This window comes from Phodopus roborovskii, unplaced genomic scaffold (assembly GCF_943737965.1).
Source record: "Phodopus roborovskii unplaced genomic scaffold, PHOROB, whole genome shotgun sequence".
Taxonomy (NCBI): domain Eukaryota; kingdom Metazoa; phylum Chordata; class Mammalia; order Rodentia; family Cricetidae; genus Phodopus; species Phodopus roborovskii.
Genome location: NW_026126433.1, coordinates 31,794,815 through 31,812,894, shown reverse-complemented (window position 1 = coordinate 31,812,894; position 18,080 = coordinate 31,794,815). Strand labels below are relative to the sequence as shown.

The 18,080-nt window shown below is 38.2% G+C and overlaps 1 protein-coding gene across 3 annotated transcripts in view; it reads left to right on the top strand.

Annotated features, from left to right (window-relative positions):
- Rabgap1l (RAB GTPase activating protein 1 like) overlaps positions 1-18,080 on the top strand; it is a 569,277-nt gene that overhangs the window by 522,583 nt on the left and 28,614 nt on the right. For all 3 annotated transcript variants that reach the window (XM_051186069.1, XM_051186071.1, XM_051186070.1), the window contains exons 20-21: positions 5,853-5,945; positions 16,158-16,268. In XM_051186069.1, coding sequence (XP_051042026.1) covers positions 5,853-5,945; positions 16,158-16,268 — 204 coding nt within the window. The remainder of the gene's footprint in view (positions 1-5,852; positions 5,946-16,157; positions 16,269-18,080) is intronic.

Here is an 18,080-nt window from a genome sequence, read left to right as displayed (position 1 = left end):
AGCACCCACTTAAAAGCTGGTTGATGGGAGATGTCCTTCTGTATAAGTTTCTCTTATCAATTGATGAATAAAATACTGTTTGGCCAATAAAGGTGGGACTAGGAGATGAGAAGTCTGGGAAAGGTAGGCAGGAACTTGCTAGAGTTGTGATGCTGCTGGAGGAGTAACACCATGCCAGCCATTACTGGGTAAGCCACGGCCTCGTGGAAACACATAGATTGATGGAAATGGGTTATTAAAGACAGAGCTAGCCAATAAGAAGCCCTAATCACAGGTCAACAGTTTCATAATCAATATAAGCCTTTATGTGTTTATTTGGGGCCAAAGGGCTTCTGAAAGCTCATGGTACAGCTAATCATGGCTGTGTACCACCTGTAACCTTAGAAACATGGGGATTGGAGACAGGAGGATGCCCAGGTTGTCTGGCCACCAGGGTAACTCCAGGTTCAGTAAAAGACCCTGTCTCAAAGGAATAAGGCCAAAAGTGACAGAACAAGATACCTGATAGCCTCCCCTGACCTTCATGAGTACATACACAAGTGCATACATTCTCATGCACACACACATATTCACAAAACAATACACATGCACTAAAACTGTTTAAATCACCTTCTAGATATTATATAAGGCATATAAGGGAGATAAGTGAATTTAGTATTTACACTTGGATCCCATTTCCAAGGTATTTCATTACATATTTGTACATATTCCAGATTACAAAATCCAAAGAATTCCTTGGCCTATACCTTTCCTGTAAGGAACACTCAAGCTGTATTCTTTTTCCATCTTCCTTTCCAGTATCTCTGACTAGGCTAGGGTGATTGGTGTGAATTAAAAGCAAGACAACAGGATAATGACTGCTTTCTCCTCTCCTGTTATTAGAAGTCACTGTTCTGCCTTAACTTATTAGACTCCTCTTTATTATTTTCTAGTTACAGTGGATTATGACTTACTCTCATCAGTAAGTGGCAGGTGAAAGTGTTAATGCCAGCAGTGGAGTTAATAAAGATTCATCAATGATTTTTGAATTGATAACCTACCAGGCTTTATCATCCTGGAAATAAATGAAAAGGCCCATTTGATTTAGTGAGGTGTCCTTCAAAATACTGGTCATCATTATCAGTTTAGAGGGTCTGAAAGATCACTTTAAAAATGTAATGCAATGAAACCATAATGATACCTGTGGATAATGCCTACTTCCTTAGCAAGGCCTGGATGCAACTTCAGAAGTACCACAGCCAGTGTGATTAGTGATATAAGAGAGAGCACAATGCATTGGCACTTCAGATGGAGCCACATGGCCTTTGCCTGTCAATAACTGTACCTAGTTTTGTATCCTAGCATTTGTAACACAAGGTATAACCACTTATACTTTATCTTAAATTGGCATTCTTGCAGTCAGTTACATGAAGTGGAGGGGAGGGTTGGTTTTCTCTTTCCAGTTTTTAAGTTAGCATGCATAGTAAGAGATTTAATTCTGGCATTTTCAAATATGTATGTCATTCTTGCTTTTAGCAAACATAGAAAGACTTTTGACTGACTTTTATTTGTAAACATTTAATAGCACAAGTAATAGCAATTATTATTTGTAATACATTGTTTTCGCTCCCTCTTAATACCATAGTAAATCCCTGTAAGTTAAGTGGTTGTAAGGATTTGTAGGTTGTAATAAATTTGTAGGCTTTAAGAAGACATGGATCTTGCTGAACAAAAATGAAGGTGTTGTCAGGGTCATGTTCCTTTATGGAGGTCCATTTCCTAGCATGAAAAGGCTGCTCACATTCCTTTACTCGGGGAATTCGCTTTCCCAAAGGCAGCAGCAGCAGTGGATTGGCCCTTTGGCAATAGTCACATCTCAGTGAAGTCGGGAAAAAGTCTCCTCTTTTAGTGATTCATGTAATTTCACAGGACTTACCCAATAATCTAAAATATTTCTATCTCAAATTCCTTAGGCTTAGTCACATTTGAAAACTCATTTTGCACTGCACTGTAAAACAGCACGTTCACGGTTCTGGGGACTAGCCTGAAGGCAGGTTTTTTTTGTTTGTTTTGTTTTTTGTTTTTTACTTTTTTAATTTAAAAAATTTATTTTTCATTTTATATACCAACCCCAGTACCCCCTCTCTCCCTTCTTCTGCCCTCCCATCTCCATCCCCTTCCCACCTCCATCCACTCCTCAGAGGGGTAAGGCTCCTGAAGGTAGTTTGAATGGCTGTTATTGTACCTCAACTTCTGCTTTCAAGTTGTTTTCTTATAAAATAAGTGCGTGCTTTTAAAAGTTGATTAAGAGAAAAAGCAGTAAATAAAAATGTATATGAATGTGGCAAAAAAGAAAAAGTGGCACTGGCATCAATAATATCGGGAGGCATTTTAGCTGCAAGAGGGCCCACCCTCTGCAAGTGGGGCTCCAGACCTTGGTCACAGTCATTCAGCATCTTCATCCTAAAGAAAAGGTTGACGAATAGGCAGTATCCAAAGGTCCCTCCAGCTCTATTTAACTAATTCTGTGTAAGTGGATATTTATTGCATGAGTGTCCCTGTCAGGGCCAAGTACTGTGCCATATGTCTGTAACATGAATGATTCTAGACATTGGTTCTGCCTGAAGAAGCTGTCACCCCAGAGTGTGGCTGTCATCTGACATGTCAGCCCTTCCTTGGCTGGCTATTTGCATGGTTGCTGCTGTCATCCCACCAGAGTTAAATTCCAGTTTTATTTTCTTATTTGTTTGTCTGGCTTAAATTAAAAAATAGATTAGGAAACTAAATTACAGGTCTTTTGCTAGGCAGAGCAGTCTGCAGAGCAGCTGTATCTCCAGCATTCTTTAAAGTGATATTTTGAAATACCGAAGCTTGTTGTCAGTTGTTCTCATTTCCTGAATTCAGCCAAATAGGAAGTTCTGGAAATGTAGAGAATACCCGGCTGGTGAAATAACCCTCACACTACATCATTCAGCATGTAAACACCGTACTAGCTAATTCTTAACGCATTCTTCAAGTGCATACCTTCTTTATATTGATTTTTTTTTCTTGAAATACTAGGTTCTTCAAATTTTAACAATTTTTAGTTGATCCTTTGTTCTATTAATGAAAACTACACAGTGAACAGTTTTCTTTAATTCCTGTTTTCTGTAAGAGAAATTACAAATTTCCAAACTCCCTAAAATAACATAATTTGTATTTATTTCTGAACTGTAATGCCAGAATGTGAAGACTCCATTTTCCTGATTCCCTCATACATACTGAGAGTCTGACATCCACCCCACTGACTCTCCCCCAGTCTTCCCCCTTTTGCATCGTTCCAATTACAGGTGGATGCTTGGTATCGCCCAATAGCACAAGATAAATAAGCTTGCAAGGTTTCCTAGCAACACATTGCTCTGGGAACATGTTCTGTTTCCCTGAAGAAGAGGAAGCCAAGCATCATAGAGTCTCAGCCAGATAGGAAGGGGGGTTAATGCATTTAAAATAATAATAATAACAATAACAATGTATAGTGTTAAATACTTTAATTTTTTCACATTGAAATGAACCTATTCAAATAAACAATAAGCTTGAGTTTTACGTGTAAACAAAAATCCTAGTTAATAGTTTGAAGATTCCCAAGGAATAAGCTTATTCTTAAGTTATTGATGAATGGTTTCACTGTAGAATTATATATAATACTTCCACATGGGACTGATGCTCAGCCTAGTTCCTGCAACTGCAAAAATGTTGAAAGACTTCTGATCCACTGGGAATGCTGCTGAACTCCACTCCCCTTCATGGTCCCTTTAGTGCTCCCCTTCCCTGGTCCTCTGTTTACTGCTTAAAATCTGGAAACCTTGTTTTTCCTTGACGCAGGGCAGTCTCAGCACCAGTGATTTGCTACTTGATCTCGATTTTTCAATTTTCAGTTTTCTGAATGAATGATTAACACATAGAAAACTGAAAGAAAAGGAGGGCATCATCAAAATCAAAAACGATATTTTGCTAGTGCAGGATCTTGTATCTTTCTCCTGTCTAGCTAATGATCTGTGATGTCACTTAGTTGGCAGGTGGCACCTTCCTTTCTACTCTATCTAGTTGGTCATGGTGTGCCAGGGAAAGTCTCTTGACATGGAGTAATCAAAGATTAGTGTTTCTCATGAGATGATTCAACAGTGACTTTGCAGTTCAGTCACACCCTGGAGAATGTCCTCACTTTTTCACTAGCTGGAAAATATTTCCCTATAAGCTGGGTGGAAAAAAAAATCTCATAAAGTGGTTATTGAATGGGTTGCTCTGTATATCAGGTTTGGACCATGTTTAGTAAAAATTCCCAGTCATATTCAACAGCAAATCACTGTGGTGCATCACAGTGCTCTGTTGGTGAATACCAAGGTAATCAGAACTAAAGAACAGTGTTGGTAACAAACTCTCTGGCTAGAATGCAGGGAGTTAATGTTATCCTCAACCTAGAAAAGTCTAAGTATCTTCATGCAAGTAATTCTGTTCTCTTTGGCATTTCTATTTTCTAAACATCGTATAGTGAACTCAGCAGGAAGCAGCTTGTGGAAGCTTAGGTTGAGCCAAATCCTTTATAGAAACATCTTCCTTGCCTGCACTGATTCCTGGAGAAGACACACATAGCATGTTTATAGACATTAAAACAAACCAAAATAACTTTCTTTGGGTCTAGAGTTAAGAGAATTTTGATGTTTGAAAGAACTGTAAAGGACTTAGATGTTGGTAGATGTAAGCACCACTAGAAAGAAAAGAAGAAATTTTATAGTTTTTTATTATACAATATTGAAATGGATTTGATCAGTCACAAAGAACAGAATAGATTCTAATTTGTTAATTTTTACTGAATAATTTTTTATTAAAATTTTCTACAGACCATACAATATTTTAGATACATTACCTGTTTAATCATTTAATCTACCAACAACCTTTACCAGGTAGAAATTTATTTGCAGTTTTGTAAGTGAAGAAAATGTGCTGGGCACAGTTGTTAAAATATTACCATTAATAAATAGTGGTCATTAAGACACTGGCTTCTTTACTAACAGACTTAAGACCCCACATCATGTGTTTATCCTTAGAATTCTAATATTGAAAGATCATGGCCTTTAGAGAAAAATGAGCAACTATCTCTTTTTTGTTTGTTTGTTTTGATTGTAATGGGCTCTCACTTTGTAGCCTGGCTAGCCTGGAACTTGCTGTGTAGAGGAAGCCATCTTCAGACTCACAGAATTCCACCTGCCTCTGCCTCCTGAGTGTGCCGCTATGCCCAATTTAACAGCTGTCTTTTGAAGATGACATAATCCTAGCAGGAAATAGATGATTTGTTTCATTTTTATTTTATTCGAGATAATCATCTTACATTTTCAGGTTTCAGTGTCAGACTTTACAACCTTTTTGCTTATGATATTGTTACTCAGGTTTTTATTTTTATAAAGAAGAAATTTCCACTTTGCATTATGATAGAGTAAATTATACCTAACAATAGCTAAAATTAATAATGCTAAATTTATTCACAAAGTATGCTGTGACATTATCAGTGTTGTAGAACAGGTACAAACCAATTATTTTTGTAACATTGGAACAGAGCCACACACATTTGCTTATGTACTGCCCTTGGCACCTTGTGTCCCAGCAGAGTTGAATGGTTATAACATCAACAGTATTGCTTACAAAGCCTGCAGTGTGTACTACCCTCACCATCACAGGAAATGTCTATTAAACTCTATTCTAGAATCTGTTTTTTACCCCCACCTTTGAGTTGGAAATACTACTTTGGAATACCGGAAACATAATTGGAAGACACTTTTAAAGTGGCCCCCCATCAGTATAAGGTTCTTATCTAACATTTTGTTCTTCAAACACTGCAGGTACCAACCAAAAAGCTAAAGAAATATGAAAAAGAATATCAGGCAATGCGGGAGAATCAGCTGCAACAGGAAGACCCAATGGATAGATACAAGGTATGAGAGATGCTTGGCACTTACCAGGGCAAAAAGGATGTGATTTACCCTAATTCATCAGGTGTGGTGAGTTCAGTTCTCTCTGCTCCATTCTGAACTATTCAGACAGTGACATGCTGACTATGCCTGTTTCTTCATTTTCGACTCACTCCCAAGTATTCAACCATAATATCTCTTTTCTTTCAGTTTGTATATTTTTAGGTAACTCCAGATGTTCCATGTGTACTGTGAATCTTCATGAGAAGCTGAGAGAAAGGGGAAAATGGCTTTCTGATTTCAAAAATGAGGAAAATAAAACAGAAAATGCCAAAAAGTACTGTCTTAGCTGTGCATGACCACTTCCACAGAGACTCTTAGATGTGACCATCCAAGACTGACTCAAGGATATTGTAAACCTGTCCCTGTCTGTAGCAGTTGTTAAAAATACAAATTCAGGAGGAAAAATAAAAACCACAAAGATGTATCAAGCACAGTAAAATATGTTTGTTGCAATGTTTCATTTCCACAAACAAATCATAGGTAACAATGACATTTGCATGCAGTTTCAGAATCAAAATTATTTCATTTGTATCTTCATTAGTTTGGGTATTTAAAAAATTGTGCCATCACATGGAGAGATCTTTTCGGTAGTAATTAGTACCATTAGCCACAGCATGCAGTGTTGGGAAACAGTGATTTGCAATTTATTTTTTTACTTTCTAAAAAATGTCATTGTTTTTCTTTAGCTGTCTCAATTCTTGGGACTCATACAGATATGTCAGAGTCCCTCCTCACTACATCAGTATCCAACTGATACCTAAATACCCTTCCAAGAAAAGTATTATGGCAGCATTCCTAATGGAAACACCATTACTAGAGTTGCCGCTGTAGTTGGGAAGGTATATATTGGCAGCAGCAATCACATTGTGCATCTTGATTTCTCTCTCTCTCTCTCTCTCTCTCTCTCTCTCTCTCTCTCTCTCTCTCTCTCTCTCTCTCTTTTTGTTATTGTTGTTGACTAGAACAGCAATTAATGCTCACAGAGGAGCATGATGGACAGGGTTTGTGGATCTCCTAGTCAGACTTGAGTTAAAATCCTGGCTCTCTGGAAAAGGCAACAGGATTTGACATCATAGATGAGGATTTTGGTCCCTATGTGACTGACTGGTCAGCATTTTGAGTGAGTCATTGAAACTTTCCTTGATTGTCAAATACACCGTGAATATATGATTTTGTGGTGGATTACTGTGAGATTGAAGACTGTCATATGTTAAGTACTCAGAACATAATTGGTGTTTAATAAATGGTTATTGGTTTTTTAAACTCTGCTACTATAAGCATGACTTAGAATAATATAAACTTGCTTGGTTATGCATCTCCAGTATTCACTGGTCATCTTCATATTTTACATAACTATTACTACCCTATAGTTGTATCATCAGTTAGTATATTTCTTTCCTTCCTCTAAAACTGGCTAGAGAAATGAAAATAATTCCACATATGGTTATGATAGATATCTGTTAACAGATTATATGTTCATAGAGAAGGTTTGATGACTATCCACTATTATCTTCTCAGTAAATCCAGTTTTAATGCCAGACCTATGATACAGAAAGGTATGAATGGACTCAAGATTAACTGTTAAAGATCAAAATAAAAGCCCTTTAATTGTTTGATTATTCTACTCTTCAGAATACTCCCACCATTATGAGTAAAGTGCTTTTAGATAAAAGAGAAGGAAATGATAGCTCAAACTTACATAATTACATGGGCATATACTGAGCACAGTTGCATGCCCCTAGGTGGCTCTCTGTGATGGATCATTCAGGTCCAGGAATTTGAAACCAGCAGCATAGTGAGACCCTATCTAAAAACACAAAATAATACAGCCACCTCACAGAGCCCGAAGAGGCTGGGAAACCCCTGAACTGTAACTGTGTCTTACATCCTTTTTGTGTCAAGACAGGTATGTATAAGCACTTATAAACCATACATTTCCATTTTTATAAAAGCATACTGTTTTAAAAATAGATATTTTAGGTTCTAGTGTTGTGTGGTTTGGTTTTTTGTTTGTTTGGTTTTATTTTGACAGGACCTTGCTCTGTATTCCAGGCTGATCTCTATTGAGGCCTATGTCACCACTCCCATCCCATTGTAGCCTTTTATTTGCACATGTCACACTCCTTCTATCACTATTTCTTTTTTATGATTATAGTGGCCTCCTAGTTTATTATGTAACCAATATTTCTATACTGTTTTAATAATGTATAGGTATAGTCCCAATGTATAGTCCCAATGATCTACTTGGCAAAATCATAATCCAGTTATAAGTATATTTCAAGCTAGTAATTGCCAACTAGTTTTAGCTTATCAACCAGTGTGGTCCTTCAGGCACACAAAAATCTGGTTTAATAAGTAAAGTAAGGTTAGCTAGAGAAATGGCTCTTTCAAGTAAAGGCACTTGTTTCCAAGCCTGATGACCTGAGTTCAATTTCCTGGATCCACAAATGAAGGAGAAAACTGACTCCCAAAAGTTGTTCTCTGACCTGTACACTCATACTGTGGTATATGTATGCCCTCATATAGAACACGCAAATAAGTAAAAGCTGGGTGTGGTGGTGCATGCCTATACATATAATACACAAATAAGCAACACCTGGATGTGGTGGTGCATGCCTTTGATCTCAGTACTTTGATGACAGAGGCAAGTGGCCAGTTTTGTCTACAGAGCAAGTTCCAGGACAGCTAGGGCTACACAGAGAAAAGAATAAAGAAAAAAATCAAATAAGTAAATAAATACATTTAAGGAAGTAAATTATAATTATCTGAATCTAACAAAGTATCTTTTAAAATACCTCTGACATCTTCTGGTCTCTTTGGGGAACAGGCACTTTTAATTATGGAAGCTCTTACAGACATTGAGAACTCACACCTGTTCAGGAACAATTCCTCCTTCACCAGTGGAACCCATATTGCATAAACTGCCATGTCAGCCTCCAGCTTGCCACATGGCAAGAGCGTTGGAAAGACTGTGGGTACTTAAAAACAAAAACAAAACCCAGAAATGTCATACCATAAACTGTTATAATTTAGTGCTATTATTTCTCACATACTTGCTGGCATTTTGAAGAAGGGCTTTTGCATAACAGTGAGAACTGGCATTAAAAGATCCAGGAATGCAGAGGTTACTCTCAACAGTCACACGTTTTGCTGTATCAGTCTAACATTTGATCTAAGGGTATAATACCTCAGGGGTAAAACACTGGTCTAGCATATGTGAGACCGACCATAGGTTCAATGCACAGTAACATCGCCCTTCATGCCCTCCCATATAAGCATGCTCTTTGTGCCTATTACATTGTCAGTTTATATTACTGAACTCACTTAATGCAACACTGCAGTCCCAACTAGGAATAAAGAGAAGGAATGCTGTTTGGTATAATTTTAAAATTCTAAGCAGGATGCAATGTTCAGCAATGATAGCTACACAGTTTCGTGTAAATGAGTTGTATACTAAAGCAAGGTTTTGTTAGAAGCGGTGATGAACAGCTTCAACACCAACACACAGGAGGCTGAGGCAAAGGGTCAAGAGTTTGCCCTACTTAAGTGATGCTGAAAATTGAACTTAAAACCCAAGACTTCTTGCACACTAGGCAAGCTACATCCCCAGTCCATCCACCAAGTCACTTGTGTCAAAACACAAGGTATATCTGTTTTAGAACATTTTAAAATTTAGTAATGAAACCCACCAAAGCAGATATCAATGTTAGAAATCAAGACTTTTTTCCTACACAGAGGACATGGGTTTCTTTCAATTTGGGGAAAGAATTTCAGCAGTATGGTCAGTCAATTGGGGAAGCTTCTGGAGAACTGCAGCCATCGTCCATCTTTAAAGAAAGATACACTCTTTTTCTTGTTTAATTAAGAGCTGCTGATAGTAATTAAGTCAGGTCTTTAAAAACACGAGTAATTAATTAAATTTAGTGAATTTCCCAAAGCATGGTAAAAGCTGCCTGTTCTGTAGGGGGAGTTCCTGGGGAGAATGTGGACTGTTTAAACTGTTGAGCTTGAGACATGCATAGTATCATAAACATATAATTTAGGGTTTAAATACATAACCATATTCAGTATAGTTAAATGTAGACTGGTTAGCTGCCTTCATGAGCTTAGTTAGACATAGTCAATTTTCTAAAGTCAAAATGTAATTCAGTCAGGGCTTGCCTAGCATGTGGGAGTTGCAACTTGATCCCTACCAACACCAAACCAATACAAATCTGAACCAAATATAATCCAAATAGAAATCCCTCTTTTCTTTTACTTTTCAATGATTCTTTATTGCTTTTTATTTTTTATTACTCAGTGGTTTTCTTACATATTTTTCTTTGTAGTAACATCCATGGTTACTGTCAAGAGCATAGTACAGATTTTAAACTTTTTTAATTTTATAACTTTAGTTTTTTATTTATTCTTTTAGTCTTTCACATCTGCATGTACACCTGCATGCCAGGAGAAGGAATCAGATTCTATTTAGATAGTTGTGAACTGCCATGTGGATGCTGGCAATTGAACTTGAGACCTCTGGAAAAGCACCCAGTGCTCTTAACTGCTGAGACATCTCTCCAGCCTCAGAAATGATTCTTCTAATGAGTTCTGTAAATCATACTAATTTTTTTTCTTACATTAAAATAAAAGATGGTGGATTGATTGATTGATTTATCATTAGTGCATTGGGCCTTTCCTTACTTAATGGATGTTGAGAGAATTAAATTTATCCTTGTAAAATATTGTTCTACTAATGAAAATATGTATATGTGTTATTTCTTTCATACCAAAGAAGCTGTTGTTGGCTTTAGGGAATACCTATCCTGTAAAATAAGGTGCTTTTAATGAGTAATAATGGACATGAGAATGGTTTCTGTTTGCCTGTAATAAACAGAAATTTATTAATGTGTTAAACTTAAGAAGGTTCCACATTCTTCTGAGCCTGGGAAACACTGTAACCTATTGTAGCTGCTGAAGAATGTAGCTAAGGAGGAGCAGATGGCTACTGCTGGTGCTGCCCCTAACTCAGGCACACTTCATGTGGAGCTCTAAAAATGCTACACATACAAGAATTTTCTAGTGTGCCTGCCATTTATCTCTGGCATCTGCCAATGTTTTCCTTGTTATTGTTGAGAAACTATATGACAATAATATGTTTCTATATCATCTGTAACTATTTACTTTCTGTTTGTTATTTTTGAAGACAGGGTCACACACTCACACAGGCTGGCCTGGGAACTCACTATGTAGCACAATTTCTCTGTGTGCTGGAGTGGAAAGCCACAGTGGCTTGTGGGTCAAATCTGGATGCCTGGTGTATTGTGTTTTTGTTTGCCCAGGGCTGCTTCTGCACAGGGACCTTCATTGCAGCATGGAAATGTGTCCTGTGGTGCTGAGATATTTACTCTCCTTTGCTGAGGTGTCACCTAAGTTTGCAGGGATTTCATTTGTTTGTTTTTTTTTTTAATATATAAAGAAATGCACTGTGTTTTGCCACCTATAGTTATTTCTGACAAATTTTGTTTTTAGTTTGGCACTTTAAATATTTAAATTTCCTTAAAAAGATGACATTGATTGTGATGAGAAAAGGAAGAAAGTATTAAGTAATTACCAATATCCAGAGGTTTCTCTTGGATATCACTTATAGGTAAAAATAAATATCTAAGCATTAAATATGTAGCTATTTATCTTTATAGATCAAAAAACTGTTTTTTTTTTGAAAAATATAAGTATGATGATAAACTCTTTTAAAAGAAATGTCCAAGGCCTAGAGAGATGGCTTAATGATTAAGAGCACTGGTTGCCCTTCCAAAGGACCTGGGTTCAATTCCCAGCTGGGTTCAATGGCAGCATAAAGTGTCTGTAACTCCAGTTCCAGAGGATCTGGCACCCTCACACAGACATACATTCAGGCAAAATGCCAGATCACATAAAAAACTAAAATTTGAAAAAGAGTCCAAAATAAAACTTTCAACAGTTAATGGTTTTGTTGCTAATAAAATTGTACTGCGTCTGTGAGAGAAATATTTTCTCCTGACCCTTAAATATTTTTAAAGCATGTGCCAAGAATTCATCATAGCAGCAGACAACACACCCAAAATATTGGGTGATTACATAGCCACTGCCTTCTGCATCATTTTTTCCCTGAAAGCTGAGTTCATTTTCCTTTCCTTGCCAGTTAGCGTTTCTTTGGTTTCTCCTCACTCATCCCTTAGATGGCTTCACAAAAAATTCATCCCCAGAAATAAACAGGAACCAGGCACAGTTTTCCATTTGCTTTCCCCTGAATAGCAATTTCAAAGACAAATCTTTCCACAAGGCTTCTGATTGTGTCCTATGAGGAAGTCCCTCCCACCTAGCATTAACACAAAATCAACAAGTCATCTGTAGTTGCTAATATTTCCACACACCGCCTTTTCATTTTCATAAGTCATGCAAACTGCAAATAACATTGTGAAAAGGGAGGAGTTTTGAAGCCCGAGTCTTCCTGAGTTGAGACTTGCCCACTGGCTGCCTGGAGTATACTTTTCCATTGAATGTTTGCAGTCACAGAGAGAACTTCACTATATGACGTTCTGAACAGTGAGAGTATTAACAAGTATCTGTTTCTGTTACTGCCGTTTCCTACATGTATTAGTAGGTGTGCAGGTGTGAAATTCCACTGGATATTCCTCTTTTTTTTTTTTTTCAATTGTCTTTGTACCTATGGTTGAAAACGGTAGTTGGTCTATGACCTTTGAGGAGGTAAGTTGGTTTTTTTGTTGTTGTTGATCTGTGTGTGTCTGTATTAGTGTCTGTCTCTAAAAAAAATGCAGTATCGTCCTCCTAAAAGTTACTAACCAAATTTCTCAGCTGTATAAGTCCTGTGTAGGAAGGGAGGGAGTGGCTGAGGAAAGTTGTATGTTTTTTGTTCAAATGGTGTCAGCTGTGTGAGATGGAGCATGTTTCAGAAGTGTGATATGCGGGTTACATAAGCTATGCCTCCCGTAATCTTTTCTGTAAGGTCAGGGGAGCCATCTGCCTGACTTGTTTCCAGGCTCTGAGAAGTTGGCAAATCTAACCCTTATTAACATCTACTGTGTGGATATCTACACTGGCTGTAGTTACCCAGCTGACTTCATGGTCTCTCTCTCGGGCACATCCTTGGTTTGAAAAAACCAAGACTGTCAAACCCAACTTTGTCCCCAGTGTAATGCTAAGGAAAAAAAAAAAAAAAATTCAAAGTAGTCAGTTCAGAAAACCATTCTGGCTCCTTAGGAAAGACTAGAAAAGACACCTAAGCATTACACTATGTTCTAATCCTTGGTACGTTTGGGCATGTTCATCCCAGGAAATCCCTGTCTCAGCAGCAGAGTCTCAGTTGCACCCAGTCATACTCTATGCCTCTGGCATGGCATGAGGACACCTCAGTACCCAGGATTGCCCTCTGGAGGATGATGCTGCATGTTTGGCTCCATAGCTTGCTTTCCCTTGTCTGTGAGTGCAGAGCAGGCATCTGACACTTCCCACTGTGCGCTTGCTTTGCAGACACCAAGCTGAAGCTGCTTGCTAAAGCCAAAGCCAGTAGGCATGCCTCATGGGTCAGTCTGTTTTCTAGGGATTCTCAGACCCTTAGTTCTTCAGAGCCCCACTTGTTCTTACCCCTTTGGTTGTGTGTCTGATGAAGGGTTAAAGTTTCATCAAAATGAGAAGTTCCCAGTCAGAATTTCAGCTGTGCTCACTCACAGCTTGCTTCTGTAATCCATCAGACCTGTGCTTCTGGTTAAGAGTAAAATTGCTACCTGGTGCTACTTTTAAATACTTGAGTAACTTTGCCATGGACATCATATGACTACCCATAGGTTAATGCAATTCTCAGCACAATCACAGCAACCTGAAAAACTGGTAGCATATCAGTATGATGTAAATAATAGTTGAGAAGGCATTTTCTAACTTTGCATTCTGGGAGCAAAGTCTCTGGAGAAGCAGGTAACTCGGGAGAGTGGTGAAGTCTTATCTTGGCCTCTTGAAGGGATTTATCAAGAAATGAGAAAAATCTCTTCCCCACCCAAGCAGTCTGCTTTGTGTGATACATGATGTTGAAATAATCATGTTGGTTACTGGTGTTTCCTGGCAAGGAGACATTTATTTTGAAAGCTTCTGAAATGTGTTTTTAAAAATCTGAGTCATTTCTACAAAGAAATAATAGATGTCTCAGAAATACAAACTCTCCAGCCCCTGGCAGAAATCCAGTTCCTCTGAGGCCTTTTTTTTTTTTTTTTTTTTTTTTTTTTTTTTTTTTTCCCTATGTGTTACTTGAGTACTTCAATGGAGAGTAGAGCTGTGGGAACACAGACTTTTAACAAATATTAGTTGCTCTATCTATCCAGGGAACAGTGTCTATACAGGAACATATAGGGCAAAGAAAAACTTCCCAGGCATTAAATTGCGTCTTGGTCACTGGAAAAGGTCCAGTGTGTTTTTTGTAGAAAATGATCTTGTTTAACAGTAGATCATTATTATCATCATCATCTCCTCCTCCATCTTTCCCCTCCTTCTTCTTCACATTTTAGTGTTTTATTTCCTCTAGTATAATTAAAATTCTGAATTGAAGGGATTTAACAAAAGTTTTTAAAAGACAATTGTAACTATATTATTTTCATTGTAGAAAACCTGGGGTTATTTGAAAAAGTGATTTTGCCAAAACTAACCCACTGCCTACAGCTGATATCTGTTGTTCATATTACTATAAAAATTGGATTTTCTAGCTATCTTTAGAAATTTTTCTCTAATATGTATTAACATGGAATTCTATCATGAATTTTCTTAGTATTTGAGTAATTTGGAATTCTCTTTTGCTTCTTGGCACATGTTTTTGCAAGAGGCTTTTTATATCCCTCAACTGTTTGTGTCAATTTTTTTCCTAAAAGAAAGGATGTTGTCTGTCCTTCAACTTCTCTGCTGACCCTCCTGTTTACAGGTCCTTGGGCTCTTTGAAAGTCTCAGGCCTTGCTCTTACTATCTGTTTTAAGGACCTCATTCAAAAATGGAGAGGGCAGTGGGTTGTTAGGGATTAGTGTTCTCTGTCTTGTAACAAACACCAGGTTATTCTGCAACAGGTGAAATTAATCACCACCTCTAGTCTGCCATTCCATACCATCATCCAGAACATACATGTGTCTTCTGTATTTTTGCAGTGCTTTGTGCGTGTTTACCACACTTTAAGAAAACACTGACAGAGGTGTACATCTAAAACCACAAAGAGCTTGTTACCCTGAAGCTCTTCCTGTCTGTCCCTTTAGAGTCTCCTGCAATAACAGTAGCAAAGAAGACATTTTTGATAGCGTGTGATATCAGACACCAAGCTGCTATTCTAGACATGGATACTCAGTTCATGGTGGCAGTCAAGAGGTATCTTACTTCCTAAGAGTTAGTCACTTAATTAATTCATCTTAGTTTAAACTTTTCCTGAGAGCTCAAAGTGGGAGAAAAACAACCCAATATTGTATTTCACTCAGAATCTTTTAATCTAAACGTTGAAGAAAACAGTATAAACATTTAGAAAATAATTTCAGGGCCCATTGCTCTCAGTAACACAAAAACAGATTATGTACAGAAGTAAATATATCTTAAAGAAAGACTAAAACAATCAGTTGGTAGAGAATCACAAACTAACATCTCTCCTTTTTTTTTCCTTTTTGAAACCCACGTCTTGATTTTCGTTTGACTGTTTTTGAACAGTTTCAATTAATTTTGTCCCTCATCTTAGAGAAACAATTTTTGGGGGAAAATGACCAGCATCATCCCTGTTGGGTATTGTGGACTATTTCTCTAGAGGTCAAACTGTGCATGTTTCAAACAAGAATTGTTTATGTCTGTGTTCTAGGTCTGTGTGAAAATCTCCCATAATTGGGAGCACATTTGGAATCCATGCTCTTTGTGGAGGGGTTTATCTAATGAAGTTTTGTCTGGAGGGTTTAGGCGATGCTTGTTAAACTTCACCGGTAGAGTCGCATCCGCACTGCTGGCTAAACTCACTGTTATTTCCCAGACAGCAACCTGCCTTCCTGTGCCACTGTGCCTTCTCTTTTACACCTTTGAGAGTTCACTTTGTTGCTGCTGCTTGCCCCCTCCCCCATCCCCCACCAGATTCTTTCTACTCCTATGTTCAGGCTCTAATGTGTACTTCCGGCTGTTGCTGTTTTTCTGCAGAGGGAGAACAGAAGATTACAGGAAGCCAGCATGAGGTTGGAACAAGAGAATGATGACCTTGCCCATGAACTAGTGACAAGCAAAATTGCTCTGAGGAACGACTTGGATCAGGTAAGTTTGTCCTTGTATAGAAATGTTACTACAACAGCTTCTTCCAGGGTGAGGACCAAGGTGCTCCTGAAGTGTTCCCTAAAGCTCGCTTTGTTCCTTTGCTTTTGTTTGTTTGTCTTGTCTTGACACAGGGTCTCACTATGTTGCTCAGGCTGTCCTGGAACTCACTATGTAGATCAGGCTGGCCTGGAAGTCATAGAGATCCACCTGCCTCTGCCTCCCAAGTGCTAAAGGAGTTAAAGGTGTTTGCCACCTCCCCTGTGCTTGCTCTCTTCTTGACATGAGTGAGTGAGGTGCTGGATAGATGACTGGGTGGGTGGCAGGTGGGAGGGGACAGTTTGAGCTAATTATCGAGTGGAAAATGCTAATCTTAGAGAAAGGTTGGGATTACTTCCAATCAGCTTCTGTGACATACTTTTTAAAATCCTGTAAACAACTCTTTCCTTTGTCAGTACTTTGGCTAAACTAAAAGCTGCCAGTGTGGTTACTTAAAAATATTAGTCACTGAGAGTGCATTAATGACAATTTGACCTTTGGAGGCACCTTTCTGTTACAGTAATAGGTCTCATGTGAAGAACATACATTAAGAGTTAGGCCAGGTGTAGCAGTACATGTCTTTAATCCTAGTAATCAAGAGGTGGAACAGGAGGAAAGGGAGATCAGCTTCAAGGTCAGCCTATCTCATAAAACAAAACAAGGAGGAAAAGCAAAAGGCACTGTTCCAGAAGAGCTGGTCTGTTGAGTTACCAGGCATCTTAGTGGCGAAAGCCAGACTGCCTCTGTGTGAATCTTACTAGCTATATACGCTGGGCAGCACATAAGTATAAAAAGAATCTATCTCACAATGAATTCAGAAAGCCCTCAGTTGTGTGCTGGCTAATTTCATGCCAGCTTGACACAAGCCAGAGTCATTTAAGCAGAGGGCACCTCAATTACGAAAATGCCCACAGACTGACTGTGGGCAAGTCTATGTTACATTTCTCTTGATGGATGTGGGAGGGCCCAGCTCACAGTGGGTGGTAGCATCACCCAGGCAGGTGTTCCTGAATTGGATAAGAAAGCAGGTTGAGCAAGCCAGTATGTAGTAGTGCTTCTTTATAGCCTCTGCATCAGCTCCTGCCTTCAAGTCCTGCCCTGTTTGAGTCCCTGCTCTGACTTTCCTTAGTAATAGATCATTATCTGAAAGTGTAAGATGAAATAAACCCTTCCTCCCTATTGGTTACTGTGTTCTAACATGGCAATAGAAACATAACTAAGACGAATAGTATGTGTTCATTACCTGGTAGTTGTTGCCAGGAAACCCTTTGATCTTTAGCTTCCCTTGTTCCTCACATCGCTGACAGTTTTTGGACTTCCTGCTTTCTTTTGCAAACATTTTCAGAGATGATTGCTAAGAAGAAAGCAGTCATTCTACTGTTTTTTGCCTTCTAAAGTGAATATTCATAACAGACCAATGTCAGAAAAATTGAGACTTTCCAGTCTAAAAGAGTAAATAATTATTGCCTTTGTGGTGACTGGATATTTATAGGATTTAAATACACATTCACTAATAATACAGTTTGCTTAACATTAAGGATGGCTTAAGTCTTTGCTGTGACCTTTTTAATTTCCCATTTTAGACAGCTAATTTTGTCACTCAATTTTGTTTTAATTTTTTAAGTGTTTTGTAAGCTGTGTGCCTGGTAATTGAGGAGGCCAAAAGAGGGAGTTGGATCCCCTGCACCTGAAATTAGGACCTTTGGGAGCTGCCATGTAGGTGCTGGGAGCCAAACTTGAGTCCTCTGCAAATGCAGTATATGTTCCTAATCTACA